Raw genomic sequence first — 17,198 nt, 5'->3', positions numbered from 1 at the left:
CTGTATGTGATCCGTGTGTATCAGAGTGGAGTGTTAGCTGGAAGCTGGTGTTGAGTGTGTGTGTGGTGTGTGTTCTCATCTCCTCACTGCTCTCCTCCATCTGTGTGTACTGCTTCTGCACAAACACCACTAAAGGTACTGAAGACTGTTTCAGTCTCGTCATGCTGATTTTGATTATATAATATAGATATATTTTATATTACAGCATTGTAGAAACTCTGTGTGAGAGTGTGGAGGGAGATTCTGGGAGACAGAAAGAGAACTGAGCTCTGGCTTCTTTTGTTTTATGTGCGATTTCCAAATACCTTCAACAAAACACAAGTAATAAAGACTTAACAAAAACAAGAAACAGATCTTTACTCTGGATCTGTGTGTGTGTGTGTGTGTGTGTGTGTGTGTGTGTGTGTGTGTGTGTGTGCTATGTAAACACCTTTACCATAACTCAGACCAGAAAATGGTTGAGTTTACAGGTTTTTAGAATGTAATCCGACCTGAAGGAGTCTCATTGTGGTGCTTTATGAGCCCCTGCTGACCAGCTAGAGGCAAAAAAATACATCTGAAAATTCACCTTGCAAACGAATAACCTGTGACAGCAAGAGGAACCGCCTCTCAGGAACCGCCTCTCAGGAACCGCCTCTCAGGAACCGCCTCTCAGGAATCTCTCTAGTCAATTTAAGGAGGTGGTATATATGAAGTGCGACTCCACTATCCGTGGTCCTGGCCTCTCCAACTCACAATGTGACCTGAAATGTGTCTTAGTTTCTTAATGGACCAACAAGATCAATTTCAATTCCTTTGATTAAAGTAAAGTCACCACCTGACATTTATTACCTGATCCACAATACCTGTGAACATTCCCACAAATGCCCAGTTGATTAAAATGAGCCCTTAGGCTTTAGTGTTTTATCCTGGCCCAAATGCAGTGCCCTGTGATTATTTAGAGCCGTGTGGAACAAACAGCCAGGTGGTATCTCCATTAGTTATGAATGCGTCCTGATTAACAACCTATACTAAGTACTAAAATTAAAACTAATCAGAAACCGGGCTTGGGAAGTGTGCAGCATTCAATTGGATGAACTTAATTTACTTTAACTTGGTTGAAGGTGTACCATGTGACTAATGGAAATAGGAATGTTTCTACGATGCAGAGTAAATGTCCATGGTCCTGAAACCACTTTCCCAGCCACTGCTGCTCACATGCTCACCACAGGACCTATTCACAAATATTTTCCTCACTAATGCCAAGAATACTGGATTTGTTAACTGGAATAGTAGATGGAGAGGCATGTAGGATCAGTGTTCACATTTGTGAGGTCTTGATAATTATCAAAGTGGCTGACTTCACTTCTTCATGACTGCAGAAGGTTTTAATTGTGAAGAGAGAGAGAGTGTGGTAGAGAAGGCTTCGGGGTGAAAACGGAAATAGACTGACTATAATCAGATACAGGTGAGAATCTTTACACGTTACCTGCAGGTTTGTTTCTGTCTGCTCGAGTTAATTAATTCCACCACATGCATTTCCATGTGTGTTTGATTCCCCTTATACCACACTCAGTGTCCATTAATGTAACTCTAATTTCATTCACAGGAGAAGAGAAAGACGATCCGAGACCGAGTCAGAGACGAGATGTGGTATTTTACACACACACACACACACACACACACACACACACACACACACACACACACACACACACACACACACACTGACTTCCTTTAATCATCTCAAATGTGACACACTGAACACATCAAACATGTGTCAATGTGATGAAACCCATTTGGATCCAGCAAAATGCCAAAGGTGATCTGGTGGCACTGTAACTGTATACACACACTTGGTGTGGGGTACAGATTGTGCCGCACGTACCACACACACACACACACACACACACACACACACACACACACACACACACACACACACACACACACACACACACATACATGAAGAGACCTGAAAAAAGTCATGGAAACATTTGTGGTTAGAGATGGTTGTGGTAGGTGTGTGTGTGTGTGTGTGTGTGTGTGTGTGTGTGTGTGTGTGTGTGTGTGTGTGTGTGTGTGTGTGTGTGTGTGAGACATCGGTTTCCTCACCCTGCCTCTTTCCTCTAACAGCACATCCTTTACTCCTCTTACACCAGTGAGATTTATTCGCCATTACAGCGTCTGTAGTTTATTAAGGACTCTGATTGTTATAAAGCACTGATCAGTGATGAACAATAAACAATATCATTCTATTAATAGATCAGTGTGCTGAGAGTCACATTCGAGTCTTTACACATAAACTGAGGTGATTCAGTGAAGAATCTTTTGTGGTTAGAGATGGTTAAAGACCATTATATATATATCACACACACACACACGCACACACACGCACACACACACACACACACACACACACACACACGCACACAAACAAAAACACATACGTGTGTGTGTGTGTGTGTGTGTGTGTGTGTGTGTGTGTGTGTGTGTGTGATATATATGATGGTCTTTAACCATCTCTAAATGTTATATATATATAGATGGATATGCAGATAAATGAAAGCTCTGTGGTTAGAGATGGACACCTCACTCTTTCTCGAGCGCACATACACAGAAACCCAAATAGACACAGAAAGTTTGTGCTTCAGGACACTTCCTGTGGCCCCTTAAAAACTGATCTGTGATCATTTTAAAGGCCGAAATTGTTGAATTCTGTGAACTCAGGAAAAAAATGGTGGCGTGAAGAAAAGAGGAAAAGATATATTTTTAATTCTTTAAAGAAACGTTGACGGAGCAGGTGAGGATTTTACTTCAGTTTAACCGCAACCAATAAGAGCGTGAGGGAGAGACGCTGCAGTGACGTGGACCAATCAGATTGAAGAACACACATGAAAGAGCTTCAGCAGCACGAGGCTCAGCACCAGTGTGTGAGATGGAGACATCAGGAGTCGCTCTCATCGCTCTCGTGTGTAAGCCTCATTACACTTCTACACACTTTCTCTACTCTTCACACCTGCTGGGAGCCTGTGCACAAGTTTGTACACCCTCCTGAGTGTTGTGTAAAGTGTGATGTTGTGTAAAGTGTGATGTTGTGTAGTTGTGTGTGTGATGTTGTGTAGAAGTTTGCACACCCTCCTGAGTGTAGTGTAAAGTGTGATGTTGTGTAGTTGTGTGTGTGATGTTGTGTAGAAGTTTGTACACCCTCCTCAGTGTAGTGTAAAGTTTAATGTTGTGTAGGTGTGTGTGATGTTGTGTAGAAGTTTGTACACCCTCCTCAGTGTAGTGTAAAGTGTGATGTTGTGTAGGTGTGTGTGTGTGTGTGTGTGTGTGTGTGTGTGAGGTTGTGTAAAGGTTTGTACACCCCCCTCAGTGTAGTGTAAAGTGTGATGTTGTGTAGAAGTTTGTACACCCTTCTCAGTGTAGTGTAAAGTGTGATGTTGTGTACGTGTGTGTGATGTTGTGTAGAAGTTTGTACACCCTCCTCAGTGTAGTGTAAAGTGTGATGTTGTGTAGGTGTGTGTGTGTGTGTGTGTGTGTGTGTGTGTGTGTGAGGTTGTGTAAAGGTTTGTACACCCCCCTCAGTGTAGTGTAAAGTGTGATGTTGTGTAGAAGTTTGTACACCCTCCTCAGTGTAGTGTAAAGTGTGATGTTGTGTACGTGTGTGTGATGTTGTGTAGAAGTTTGTACACCCTCCTCAGTGTAGTGTAAAGTGTGATGTTGTGTAGTTGTGTGTGTTAGGTTGTGTAGAAGTTTGTACACCCTCCTCAGTGTAGTGTAAAGTGTGTAAAGTGTGATGTTGTGTTGCAGGTGTTGTGTTCTCCAGTCAGAAGAAGATCTCTGGAGCAGAAGTGGAGATGAGAGTCAGACGAGGAGACGACGTCACTCTCTACTCCGACTGTGTTTGGAAAAGTGGATTTTATCCGGTGTGGTTTAGAAACTGCTCACATCAGAATCAACCTCGGTTACTGATGTCCAAATCGGATTTAATGAATGAAGCTTTTACACATTATTCATTTGTGTTTAATAAATCCATCAACACATTCGACCTGCTGATTAAGAACGTTACAGAATCAGATGAGGGTTTGTACTACTGCGCCATACACGAGACACAGGTTACAGAGACAAATGGTGTTATAATCCGCAATAATGTTTATCACTATGGAAACAGATTCACTCGTCTCTTTCTATTTGGTAAGTTTGTGTAATAATTCATTCAACTTTTTGTATTTGCTGATATTCTGTAAACTCAAACTTCTTTACAATTATTCGTCAAAATGTTGTAGTGAAAATATTAGACTTAATATTGTGTGTGTGTGTGTGTGTGTGTGTGTGTGTGTGTGTGTGTGTGTGTGTGTGTGTGTTTTTCAGAAGACTCCTGTTCCAGTGTTTCTGTATCTCCAACCCCCCCGATTCCGTGTGGAACACATTGGAAGCTGGTATTGATTGTGTGTGTGGTGTGTGTTTTCATCTCCTCACTCTTCTCCTCCATCTGTGTTTACTGCCTCTGCACAAACACCACTAAAGGTACTAAAGGTCCTCACACACACTATAAACCTTTTGTCAATCATTGTCTGTGTTCTAGTTCAGAAATTCTTTTTAAAATTTCTTTTAAACTTCAAATAAACGTTCATGGCGCTCGTCAGTTGCTTGTTTAACGTGACATTATCTCATTCTCAGCAGAAGTGGAGAAAGGAAGCGACAGAAGGTCGACTCTGAGACACCATGAGGTAATAATAGACATATAATAGAGCATCAAGCAAGTGTTGGATCTCTTGTTCGAGACAGAAATGTTTCTACCACATAGAATCCAGAGGTGTTTTTATCCTCTGCAGGTTGAAGAAGATGAGGTCTGTTATGCCTCGCTGGACATCCAGACCCTTAAGAAGAAGAGGAAGATGACAAGGAAGAAGAAAGTTGAGGACTCTGATTTCAGCACGTATTCCGAGGTCAGAACTGAAAGAAGTGAGAGATGCTGAAATGTTGTTCATGAGAGGTTTTAATAATGAAACAATAAAAACATCAATACATATAAACATACAACTTTTTCCTTTTGTTGTACATCCTGGTCCTGCCCACTATCTAACTCCAGCCTATCACAGCACAGCTTTTCACAGGGCTTTGAAACACACCGAGAGGTAAAGCGCTATCAGCCCTCTTCCACATACCAGGGCTCACAGACGCCTACGTTTTTCTAGTGATTGACAGCTTAAGCTCCTCCCATTCAAATAACACTCTACTTCACGTGTCTTTGCCATCGATGGCTGTTTCATTTGTCTTTGAATGCTATTCCTCTAACACCACTGAGATTTGTCCACAATTACAGTTGACCAATCTGAATTCTGTATTGCAAATACAAATATCTGTATGTGAATAAGGCATTTAGTTCAGAAAAGTCCAATCAGTTAATAATGAATCTACAGATATTTTGATATACTTTATGGGCAAAAGTTTGTGGACACCTAAACAGGAAGTTGGTATGTGCTTCTTTTTGAACGTCCCATTTTACATCCTCATTTATTGTTATAATAATCTCCACTCTTCTGGGAAGACGTTTCACTGGATTTTGTGGACATTCATTTAGCCACAAGAGTTTTAGTAAAGTCAGGTACTGATGTAGGTGAGGTGATGAACCCTGGGGCGCAGTCAGCGTTTACATTCATCCAAAAGGGTTCAATAGGGTTCTCTGAACTCATCCTTATGGAATGTCATGCAGGTCTTCTAGTTCAAGTGACATCCAAAGACATCTGATACAATTGTGTGCCTCCAAATTTGTGCTAACAGTTTGGGAAGAAGCACATTTGGCTGGAAAAGTCAAGTGTCCCAATACTTTATAGTGTAGATACATAGCTAACCATGGCTCTTGGTTAGAGCCCAAATCTGCTGCAAAGATGATATCATAGGTTCTGGGAACATCTATGGAGACTCCATGACGAGTGGGAGTCTAGGAGAGCATATTTGGTTTAAATAGACCTGCTTTTAAATAGTGAAGCTCAAAAGTTTTAGAGGATCAAATTAATGTATTTCAGTCTTTTTTAATCTTTGAGGTTGTGAGCAACAGGAAACCCACAGTGAGGCCCTGCAGCTTAATACACACACACACACACACACACACACACACACACACACACACACACACATACAAACACACACACACACACACTCACTCACACACAAACACACATATTCATACAACACACACACACACACATGCAAACACACGCACACACAAACACACATACAAACACATACAAACACACACACATACGCACACATACAAACACATACACACACACACATACAAACACGCACGCACGCACACACACACACACACACACACACACACATATATACATACAAACACACACATGCATACAAACACACACACATACACACACAGATACACACACATACATACAAACACACGGACACACACACCTGTACACATTCACACAGCTGCTCATTCTATTTCTCTGAAACCCTGGCAGATAAAAGAACTAACTTCAATTTGTTTATAACTAATCAAGCATCAGCTTTAGACATGCTACAGTGGTTAGTTTTGTGGGGACTTGATTTTAGGTCCCCAAGTTCACACAGGTACCCACTTTATTGGTGAAAATTCCGGTCGATGTCCCCATATTGTAAGTTTTGCGAACACACGCACGCACACACACATACAAACACACACACTCATACAAACACACACACACACACACACACGCACACACACACACACACACATATACAAACACACACACACACACACTCACTCACACACAAACACACATATTCATACAACAACACACACACACACACACATGCAAACACACGCACACACAAACACACATACAAACACATACAAACACACACACATACGCACACATACAAACACACACACACACACACATACAAACACGCACACACACACACACACACACACACACATATACATACAAACACACACATGCATACAAACACACACACAGATACACACACATACACACACATACATACAAACACACGGACACACACACCTGTACACATTCACACAGCTGCTCATTCTATTTCTCTGAAACCCTGGCAGATAAAAGAACTAACTTTAATTTGTTTATAACTAATCAAGCATCAGCTTTAGACATGCTACAGTGGTTAGTTTTGTGGGGACTTGATTTTAGGTCCCCAAGTTCACACAGGTACCCACTTTATTGGTGAAAATTCCGGTCGATGTCCCCATATTGTAAGTTTTGCGAACACACGCACGCACACACACATACAAACACACACACTCATACAAACACACACACACACACACACGCACACACACACACACACACACATATACAAACACACACACACACACACACACACTCACTCACACACAAACACACATATTCATACAACAACACACACACACACACATGCAAACACACGCACACACAAACACACATACAAACACATACAAACACACACACATACGCACACATACAAACACACACACACACACACACACATACAAACACGCACACACACACACACACACACACACATATACATACAAACACACACATGCATACAAACACACACACAGATACACACACATACACACACATACATACAAACACACGGACACACACACCTGTACACATTCACACAGCTGCTCATTCTATTTCTCTGAAACCCTGGCAGATAAAAGAACTAACTTTAATTTGTTTATAACTAATCAAGCATCAGCTTTAGACATGCTACAGTGGTTAGTTTTGTGGGGACTTGATTTTAGGTCCCCAAGTTCACACAGGTACCCACTTTATTGGTGAAAGTTCCGGTCGATGTCCCCATATTGTAAGTTTTGCGAACACACGCACACACACATACAAACACACACACTCATACACACATACACACACACACAAACATACATACAAACACACACATACACACATGTACACACAAACACACACACTGACCTGCTGCAGGTACAAGAAACAAAATGAGCACAGATTAGAGTTTGTGTGTAATTGTCAGTTTAACTGCATCCAATGAAAAGTTTGTCCTGTGTTTTTTATTTACTTCTAAAACTGTCTGATTTGAATTTTGCAAAAAAATGGAACAAGTCAGATTTTTCACCAAATAGAAACATTAAGGTAAATGTTTCTGTCACACTCCAGGACACCAGCTTGAGTTATAGCAGCTATTAACAGTGTGTAGTTGTGTGTGATTATCTCTAATCTGCAATCGGAATATCCCAATCTCTATAAGAAACCCTCACCCTACTCTACTCTAACTCTAATAATATACTAATGATAAAGCAGAACTTCAGCCAAAGCCCAATATCTCCCCTAACCATAACCATATCATAACCCTAACCATAATCATATCCATATCATAACCCTAACCATAATCATATCATAACCCTAACCATAATCATATCCATATCATAACCCTAACCATAATCATATCATAACCCTAACCATAATCATATCATAACCCTAACCATAATCATATCCATATCATAACCCTAACCATAACATAACCCTAACCATATCCATATCCTAAACCATATTGTACACACTGCATTCGCTCCCAATCAAATTTAAAATTTTGCATTTATTTTATTATAAAACTATTGACATATAAAAACCCTGAATGGTCTCACGCTGCAGTTCCTGAGCAAACTTTTGGTTTATTGTGACCCTCATGCCTTCTTTGATTAAAAGGTGCAGGCTGTTTGATGGTACCTAAAAAAGTGAAGACTACAGAAAGGTGTCTCTGAAACAGGAAGCTCACAGTGTTTTCCTGCACCTCAGACTTCACCCTCACCTCCTTTACTCACTGATCTCAGACCTGCTCTACACCCTGTAGCTTCCATCCTCACACTTACAGCAGAACCTGCTCCAAACAATAACTTGGTAAAAGTGAAAGTAAAAATATAAACGGTTCTCTTGTGGACTTGTCGCCGACCTACTGTTTTTTCTTTCTTTGAGCCTGTAAGCTCTCCACAGAGGTGCCAAAGGTAGAGAAAGTAAGAGACTTAAAATGCCATGGGGTCTTTTTAGCTAATTAAAGCATTTGCCAACTGGACTGATCCGGCAGCAGCCTGGCAGACAATGCCACAGGATGACACAGAGGCTTTTTTTCGAGCTTCACTCAGCCATGAAAGCAGCCGGCTTCGGAGCAGATGTTCTGCCATCAGCCGCTTCTCTCCAGAGAAGCACGATTCTCTGCCCAACAACATCTGGCCAAATGCATGCTGGTGTTTGGTGACCTGAAGCAGGCAATCCTGCAGTGGGTGGGCCAGACCTCAATGCAGGACCAACAGTGCTTATGCTCTGCAAGATCGAACAGCTGATTGTGTCTGCCAAAAGTGTCTGCTGAAGATGGAGCAGAACACTGTTGAAATCATCGACCAGGGGCTCCTGAAGCATTTCGTCACCGAATTTCCAGCAAGGACAATGAAGTAGGTTCAGAGCCAGTGTCCAGCATCATTAGATCAGGCAGTACCTTTTTTCTCTCTTCCTTGCTCTGTCTATTCCCACCCCCTCCAATCACTTCCTTCAGAAAGGGGGCCGATCCCATCCTCAGAGGTGATGAAAGAATCCTGGACTGGACTGCAGGTGGTGGTGGTGGTTTGTATCCCTGAGGTGCCACAGGTTACCCTTGATTAAGTTGGAACCTACAACATAACGGTGAGTATCCAGGGGTGTACACACCATTCTCTGGTGGATTGGAGCTGTGATCAGACTGCCATCCACTAAAGCCTGGTTCAGCATGAGGCTTTGAATAACACACACTAAGTGAATGTGAAGTTTGTGCACAATGAAAACCACAAATATCAGCTAGTGGCAATCATAATTGGTTTTGGGGAGAAAAGCGTAAAATTGAGGTGGTCAGAATTTCAGTTTCTCTTGAGGGAAGTGAGCAAGGATGGGTCCTGAATGAATGCTAAGTGGTGTGGGATGTGCACTGTAATGGCTGGGGAGGTGATGCAGGGGCGATCTTCATCAGATCCTCGTGGACAAACAAGTGAGACCCACCTTCCTCAAGAGGATTCCTCTCTGAAATCTCCCCCTGGAAGAGACACAAGATGAAACCCTTCGTAATACCTTCAACCAAGTGAGAATATTCAGTGGTCAATTAATCCAACCGAACATGGAGTTCTTCTTCCTGTATTACACTATTGTTAGACACAAGCTTTATCGAGTGATGCAGGACTTGCAAACAAAAGAAAAGAAAGTAAGGGGACGTGGGAAACAAGTCCACTGGAGAACCGGCTAAATTCTTCTTTTTTTTTTTATTCCACTTTACACACCTCTACACACACACACACACAAACACACAAACACACACACACAAACACACACACACACACTCGGTTCCACCAATAAAAAAGCAGTGCATTTATCTCCTCTCTTATGCTGTGTGTGTGCTGCAAGACAGGACAGTAGCACAGTAGCACACACACACACACACACACACACACACACACACACACACACACGCACACAAACACACACACACACACACACATACCCTGACCTCAAATCTGATATACACTTTGCACAATCATCATTTGTCTTCAAAGTGATCAGACTGAAACATGATACAATCAGGCCATGACAGTGGTGTTTCTTCTGCTCTTGTCTCTGACCACCACCTCTAAAGAATCTAACCATCAGAAGATCTTCCTGCTCTCCAGAGTTTCTTCATTTCCTGTCATCTGTGTTCACGAAATTTCAGTCCATTCTCAGCTCAATGATTCCATACAAACCTTCATCTTTAATTTTCTCTAAAACAGGAAGCTCACAGTGTGTTCCTGCACCTCAGACTCCACCCTCAACTCCTTCACTCACTGATCTCAGACCTGCTCTACAACCTGTAGCTTCCATTCTCACACTTACAGCAAAACCTGCTCCAACCAATCACCTGCTAATTCCACATCCTGTGAGAGGAGATCTTACTGACCTGTCATTTATTTTCTCTAAAATGAAGGTCGCACTAAAGACAGTTTTATTTCGCTGCGGTGTTTTTAGTTTTCATTGGAAAAAGTATTTGTTAGCCACAAACCTGCGTTCAGGACCCCGAGGTGAAACAAAATGTTCCACTGGCCTCCACCAATAATGTGAAAGATCTACATCAAAGCATCACATTTTAACCACAACCAATGAGGAGCTGGAGAGAGACGCTGCAGTGACGTAGACCAATCAGATTGAAGAACACACATGAAAGAGCTTTAGCAGCACGAGGCTCAGCACCAGTGTGTGAGATGGAGACATCAGGAGTCGCTCTCATCGCTCTCGTGTGTAAGCCTCATTACACTTCTACACACTTTCTCTACTCTTCACACCTGCTGGGAGCCTGTGCACAAGTTTGTACACCCTCCTGAGTGTTGTGTATAGTGTGATGTTGTGTAGGTGCGTGTGATGTTGTGTAGAAGTTTGTACACCCTCCTTAGTGTAGTGTAAAGTGTAATGTTGTGTAGGTGCGTGTGATGTTGTGTAGAAGTTTGTACACCCTCCTCAGTGTAGTGTAAAGTTTGATGTTGTGTAGGTGCGTGTAAGGTTGTGTAGAAGTTTGTACACCCTCCTAAGTGTAGTGTAAAGTGTGATGTTGTGTAGGTGTGTGTGATGTTGTGTAGAAGTTTGTACACCCTCCTCAGTGTAGTGTAAAGTGTGATGTTGTGTAGTTGTGTGTGTGATGTTGTGTAGAAGTTTGTACACCCTCCTCAGTGTAGTGTAAAGTGTGATGTTGTGTAGGTGTGTGTGTGAGGTTGTGTAGAAGTTTGTACACCCTCCTCAGTGTAGTGTAAATTGTGATGTTGTGTAGGTGTGTGTGTGAGGTTGTGTAGAAGTTTGTGCACCCTCCTCAGTGTAGTGTAAAGTGTGATGTTGTGTATGTGTGTGTGATGTTGTGTAGAAGTTTGTGCACCCTCCTCAGTGTAGTGTAAAGTGTGATGTTGTGTAGTTGTGTGTGTGATGTTGTGTAGAAGTTTGTACACCCTCCTCAGTGTAGTGTAAAGTGTGATGTTGTGTAGGTGTGTGTGTGAGGTTGTGTAGAAGTTTGTGCACCCTCCTCAGTGTAGTGTAAAGTGTGATGTTGTGTACGTGTGTGTGATGTTGTGTAGAAGTTTGTGCACCCTCCTCAGTGTAGTGTAAAGTGTGATGTTGTGTAGGTGTGTGTGATGTTGTGTAGAAGTTTGTACACCCTCCTCAGTGTAGTGTAAAGTGTGTAAAGTGTGATGTTGTGTTGCAGGTGTTGTGTTCTCCAGTCAGAAGAAGATCTCTGGAGCAGAAGTGGAGATGAGAGTCAGACGAGGAGACGACGTCACTCTCTACTCCGACTGTGTTTGGAAAAGTGGATTTTATCCAGCATGGTTTAGAAACTGCTCAGTAAAAGATCATCCTCGTCTCCTGGTGTCAGCATCACATTTGGACTATGAAGAAATGCTAGATGAAGTGTTTCCACGTTACTTCACTGTGTTTAATAAATCCACCAACACACACGACCTGCTGATTAAGAACGTTACAGAATCAGATCTGGGTCTGTACTACTGCGCTCTTAGAGAGAGAATCATTTCAGATGATAAAAGTAGCTTCATCACTAATAATGATGTTTATCACTATGGAAACAGATTCACTCGTCTCTCTCGACTCGGTAAGTTTGTGTAATGATTCTTTACTATTTTTGTTTTTGCTAATATTCTGACAAATGTTCCAGTGACATTTCTAGATTTAATAATGTCTTTGTCTGTGTGTGTGTGTGTGTGTGTGTGTGTGTGTGTGTGTGTGTTTCTCAGAAGAATCCTGTCCCAGTGTTACTGTATCTCCAACACAGTGGAAGTTGGTATTAAGTGTGTGTGCTGTGTGTGTTTTCATCTCCTCACTCTTCTCCTCCATCTGTGTGTACTGCCTCTGCACAAACACCACTAAAGGTACTAAAGGTACTAAAGGTCCTTAGTCCACTCTCTTCACTTACACTGTAAATCTGCTGTTCAGGAGGTGTCAAATTGCCAAATGATTTGAGGGCGTAGCTTCAGACAGACAAATAATTTGTTGTGAAATTGTTTCTGTACTTTTTAAGATGTGTGTATGTTATTTTATTTAAAGCAGGAAGTAAGAAAAGGACAACTCGGAGACAGGATGTGGACAGAGAAGACGAGGTTTGTTACGTGGCGTTGGACATCCGGCCCCTGAAGGAAAAGAGGAAGATGAAGAGGAAGAAGAGCATTCAGTGCACTGATTTCAGCACGTATTCAGAGGTCAGAACTGAGACGAGTGAGAGATGCTGAGATGTTTAAACGAAGTTAATCATTAAGAGTGAAATTAAATGTATGTTTGCTGCTCGAGTTTCAGGGTTTTATTGCTGATGTCTGCTTCATAACTTTTACCTTTTACATTTATTAGAATATTGAAAACTGCCTTTATATCATAAACCAGTCCTCACTGTCATGTTCCTGCTAAAACAATAAATTAAAATAAATTAATAAATTAAAATAAATAAATAAATAAATAAATGCTCATTTTTCAGGCTTTTTGGATTTTTCTAATTTTCATAAATTTTCTGGCAAATTGTGTCAAAAGTAAAACAGGAACACACATCCACATCAATGTGTGTGTGTGTGTGTGTGTGTGTGTGTGTGTGTGTGTGTGTGTGTCTTCAAGTTTATTCTATAGCGCTTTTCAGAATGGACATTGAATTAAAGTGAATGGTGTGTGTTTATCCCTGATGATCACCATGGTGACTGTGGTGAAGAAAAAACAACCTTAGATGTTCTGAGAAAGAAACCTTGAGAGGAACCAGACTCAAAAGCAGAACCTCATCCTCATGTGGGTGACATCAAGTGTGTGATTATAGTCTTTAAACACTACAGAACACTGGAGAGTGAGAACTAACATGAGCACTGGAGTGTGTGATTATGACTGATGATCTTTCTACAGTCTTCTACAGTCATTATGGTTATAAAACTAGGAGCTACTGAGCAACTCATAAAATAGCTCAACATCTGAGATCATCACAGATCCACCACCAGCTTCTCCATGCCAGCAGTCAAGAGGTGCAAAAAAACAGCATGTAAACAGTATAATATAATTAAATATAAATAATAAATAATTGGTGGTGGAAAGGATTGAGATGAGTAATGAGTGTGTGTTAAGTTCAGGTTGTACAGTTCAGTAAGTGTGTGTGAGTTTTAATTTCAGTTCAGTTCTGTGTTGAGTCTGAAGGCTTGAGGGAAAAACCTGTTGCACAGTCTGGATTTGAGGTTTGAATGCTTCAGAAACTCTTTTGAATACATTTACATTTGCAGCATTTAGCAGATGCCTGTGTTCAGAGTCTCTAGCAATGAATAAATCTACACTGGTACACTGATGGTACACATGGTCCAATAATCTTCTCAGCCATCCTCACTATCCTCTGTAGGGTCTTGTGATCCAAGATGGTGCAGTTCCCAAACCAGGCAGTGATGGAGCTGCTCAGGATGCTCTTGATGGTCCCTCTGTAGAACATGGTCAGGATGGGGGAGGGAGATGGGCTTTCCTCAGCCTCCTCAGGAAGTAGAGTACAGCTGCTGGGCTTTCTTAGTGATGGAGCTGTTGTTGAGTGACCAGGTGAGGTTATCTGCCAGATGAACACCAAGGAATTTGGTGCTCTTGATGATCTTCACAGAGGATCCATCGATGTTCAGTGGAGAATGGCTTCTTTGTGCTACTGAACTCAATAACCATCTCTTTGGTTCTGTCAATGTTCAGAGACGGGTTTGGCTCCACACCAGGCTGTTAACTGTTCCACCTCCTCTCTGTATGCACATTGCTTAACGCTACATCTTTATCTGGATGTCACTTTGATCTTCACTGACTCTCTGGAAAAACACACTCTATGTGTTCTGTGCTCCGATGCGTACTTCAGGACCATTTGTATGTAAAAGCCAAAATGTGTAAATTTTATGTCCCAACACCTCCTTTTTGGGTTCATCCTATTGGCTGGTAGTGTCCAGATGGGCCCTGCCAAGATCAAGGTGGTGAACCCTGCCGGACCCATCAAGCCAATTCATAGTGGAAGATAATGCTTCCGACTAACGAGTGGGGGCTATCCTGTCACCAAGGACAACCGACTTTACCAGTGCACCTTCTATTACCATCGTCTCAGCCCCGTTAAGGAAAATTACCCCATTAGAGAACAAGAGGGAGGGAGAGCACCGAACAACTTTTTGTCAACTGGATGGACCACTGAAACCGAGAGTACCCTAGACAGGGTAGACAGGCCCATTGAGACAGGCCCATTGGAAGCTCTTCTTTAGGCACTTTAATTTCACTTTGTCTGATCGTCCAGGATGCAAGAACAGGAAGCCAAATGCTCTGTCCCAGCTGAACTCTCTAGAAAAGTAAGAACCTTTTCCAAACACATTGTCCCTTTCTCTGTAATGGTTCATGCTCTCCACCTGCACATTGAATGGAAAGTACAAGAAGCTAAGTTCCGGCTATGTGTGTCTCACACCTTGTCTCTCCTGCAGCATTAGTAATGGTGGTGGCCATTAAGAGTCAAAAGAGGTGTCCACAATTTCATGGCAGCCCGTTCCACTTGTGCACAGCATAAAAAACCCAAGACTTTCCTAGCAAGTCTACTCCATCCACTCCCCATGTCCTGTTCCTTGGACTTTGTCACTGGCTTGCCCCCTTCAACTGGACACACTATCATCCTCTCACTGATCAACCAGTTCTCCAATGGCCCACTATGTCACTCTTCCCAAACTACCCTCTGCTAGAAAAATGCCCCAGCGTTTGCTTCATCATGTGTTCCACCTCCACTGCTTCCCAGGGAGCATTGTCTTGGACAGGGGCCTCTTCCCATCTACAAGGTCCTCAACTCTATGACGGACCATCTCAAGCTCCCTAGAGTCTCCAGCAACCCCCTTCCATGTCTTGTCTCTTGTCCTGACTCAAGCCTGTCCTAAACTGCTCCAGCTTGAGTTTGACATGCAGCCTCCTAACCTTCACCGCAGGCCTTGCTCCATCTCAAGGCCAATGGGGTGGCCTCCTGTGCCGCGACACATACTGTGATTAAGTGCAAGGTTCACAGGGCAGCCTCCCACACCTCAATGCACACTGTGCTCAAGTCCCTTTAAGACAAATCTAAGCAAGGGGGCTCTACAAGCTAAGTCCAAGACAGGGGCCCATGAAACAGCCTGTCAAGACATGCCTGAGACTGCCATGCCAGAGTTGACACCGAGGCCTTCGCCCTGATTTGGATTATCTGTGTGTTTATTGAACACTTTAAAAACCTTCAATTGTATCCACTCTTGCTGGTGGGTGTTTCTGGCATGTGACAAAGTACATGGACAGTATATTTATGTGACACTGAGATGTTTCTAAAGCAACAGTAAAGCTCCTCCTTCCCCCAGCAGAATAGCAGCAGTGCTGATGGCATTGACCAGTTAGAGCCTGGAAAATAAAGTGTCTCTTAAAGCACCAATCAGAGAGCTCCATCCATCTTCCATTCAACACACATTAGATAGCTCAAATCACAGATGTAGCAGTGTTTCCACCCTGTAGATCCAGTGGTCCTACTTTAAGCTAAAAGACTCCACCAGATGTTCAATAAACCTGAAACATAAAAAAAATCCATCTGTCCATTTTTAAATAATGTCCATATTCAGTTCCTCCACAAAACCTACAGGCCCCTGCTTGTCCTGCTTGTGCGAATTTACACTTAAAATTTGAGACTGTGGTGGAGGGGGTTTAGTGAGGTCAAGGTACAAGTCTAAATCTGAAAAACACACACACACACACACACACACACACACTTTGCATATACACACATGATATGTCGTACTATATATCTGTTTTAACTTTTAAATACTCCAAAAGGTTAGTGATCCTATCAGATTTTTAAAGCAGTGTATCTCTCCTTCAAACATAGATAGTGTGTGAGTATCAAAACAGGAAACCCACAGGGAGGCCCTGCAGCTCAGGACACACACACACACACACACACACACACACACACACACACACACACACACACACACAGGGTCATGGAAACACTTGTGGTTAGAGAAAGTGGCCTGACAGATGCAGACAGCCATCACACTTTTCAGTTTTCAACAAACACACACACACACACATACACACACACACACACACACACACACACACACACACACACACACACACAGAGTCACAAAGTCATGGAAACAATTGTGGTTAGAAATGGTCACCTCACACTCA

General features: G+C 42.3%; 1 protein-coding gene across 8 annotated transcripts; it reads left to right on the top strand.

The window, feature by feature from the left end:
* The first annotated feature begins 2,768 nt into the window (after positions 1–2,768).
* Positions 2,769–13,625, top strand: LOC310721578 (uncharacterized protein). Of its 8 annotated transcripts, none has more exons than XR_014532106.1 (10): positions 2,772–2,954; positions 3,793–4,176; positions 4,354–4,518; positions 4,663–4,712; positions 4,818–4,931; positions 5,075–5,120; positions 11,119–11,279; positions 12,229–12,630; positions 12,773–12,907; positions 13,083–13,625. XR_014532106.1 is itself a non-coding variant. In XM_083533369.1 (6 exons), exons 2-6 carry the CDS (start codon positions 3,840–3,842, stop codon positions 5,122–5,124), a joined length of 732 nt encoding a protein of 243 aa, XP_083389495.1. In that variant the 5' UTR covers positions 2,769–3,019; positions 3,793–3,839; the 3' UTR covers positions 5,125–6,160. The 8 variants fall into 8 exon arrangements, 5 of the variants coding, with proteins under 5 accessions (XP_083389495.1, XP_083389491.1, XP_083389493.1 ...); XR_014532107.1 differs by having other exon boundaries at positions 12,773–12,916; XR_014532108.1 differs by lacking the exon at positions 13,083–13,625 and having other exon boundaries at positions 12,776–12,806.
* Positions 13,626–17,198: the final 3,573 nt, after the last annotated feature.

The sequence above is a fragment of the Silurus aristotelis genome (genome assembly GCF_946808225.1).
Source record: "Silurus aristotelis genome assembly, chromosome: 27".
NCBI lineage: Eukaryota > Metazoa > Chordata > Actinopteri > Siluriformes > Siluridae > Silurus > Silurus aristotelis.
The sequence above is the reverse complement of the archived record's forward strand: the minus strand, read 5'-3'. Positions and strand labels throughout refer to the sequence as shown.

Coding starts and splice junctions, on each gene's coding strand:
- LOC310721578 (XM_083533365.1), top strand. CDS start 2,918: ATGGAGACATCAGGAGTCGCTCTCATCGCTCTCGTGT. Junction 4,519..4,662: donor CACCACTAAAGGTACTAAAG/GTCCTCACACAC, acceptor TCTCATTCTCAG/CAGAAGTGGAGAAAGGAAGC. Junction 4,948..5,074: donor CGAGGTCAGAACTGAAAGAA/GTGAGAGATGCT, acceptor ATCTAACTCCAG/CCTATCACAGCACAGCTTTT.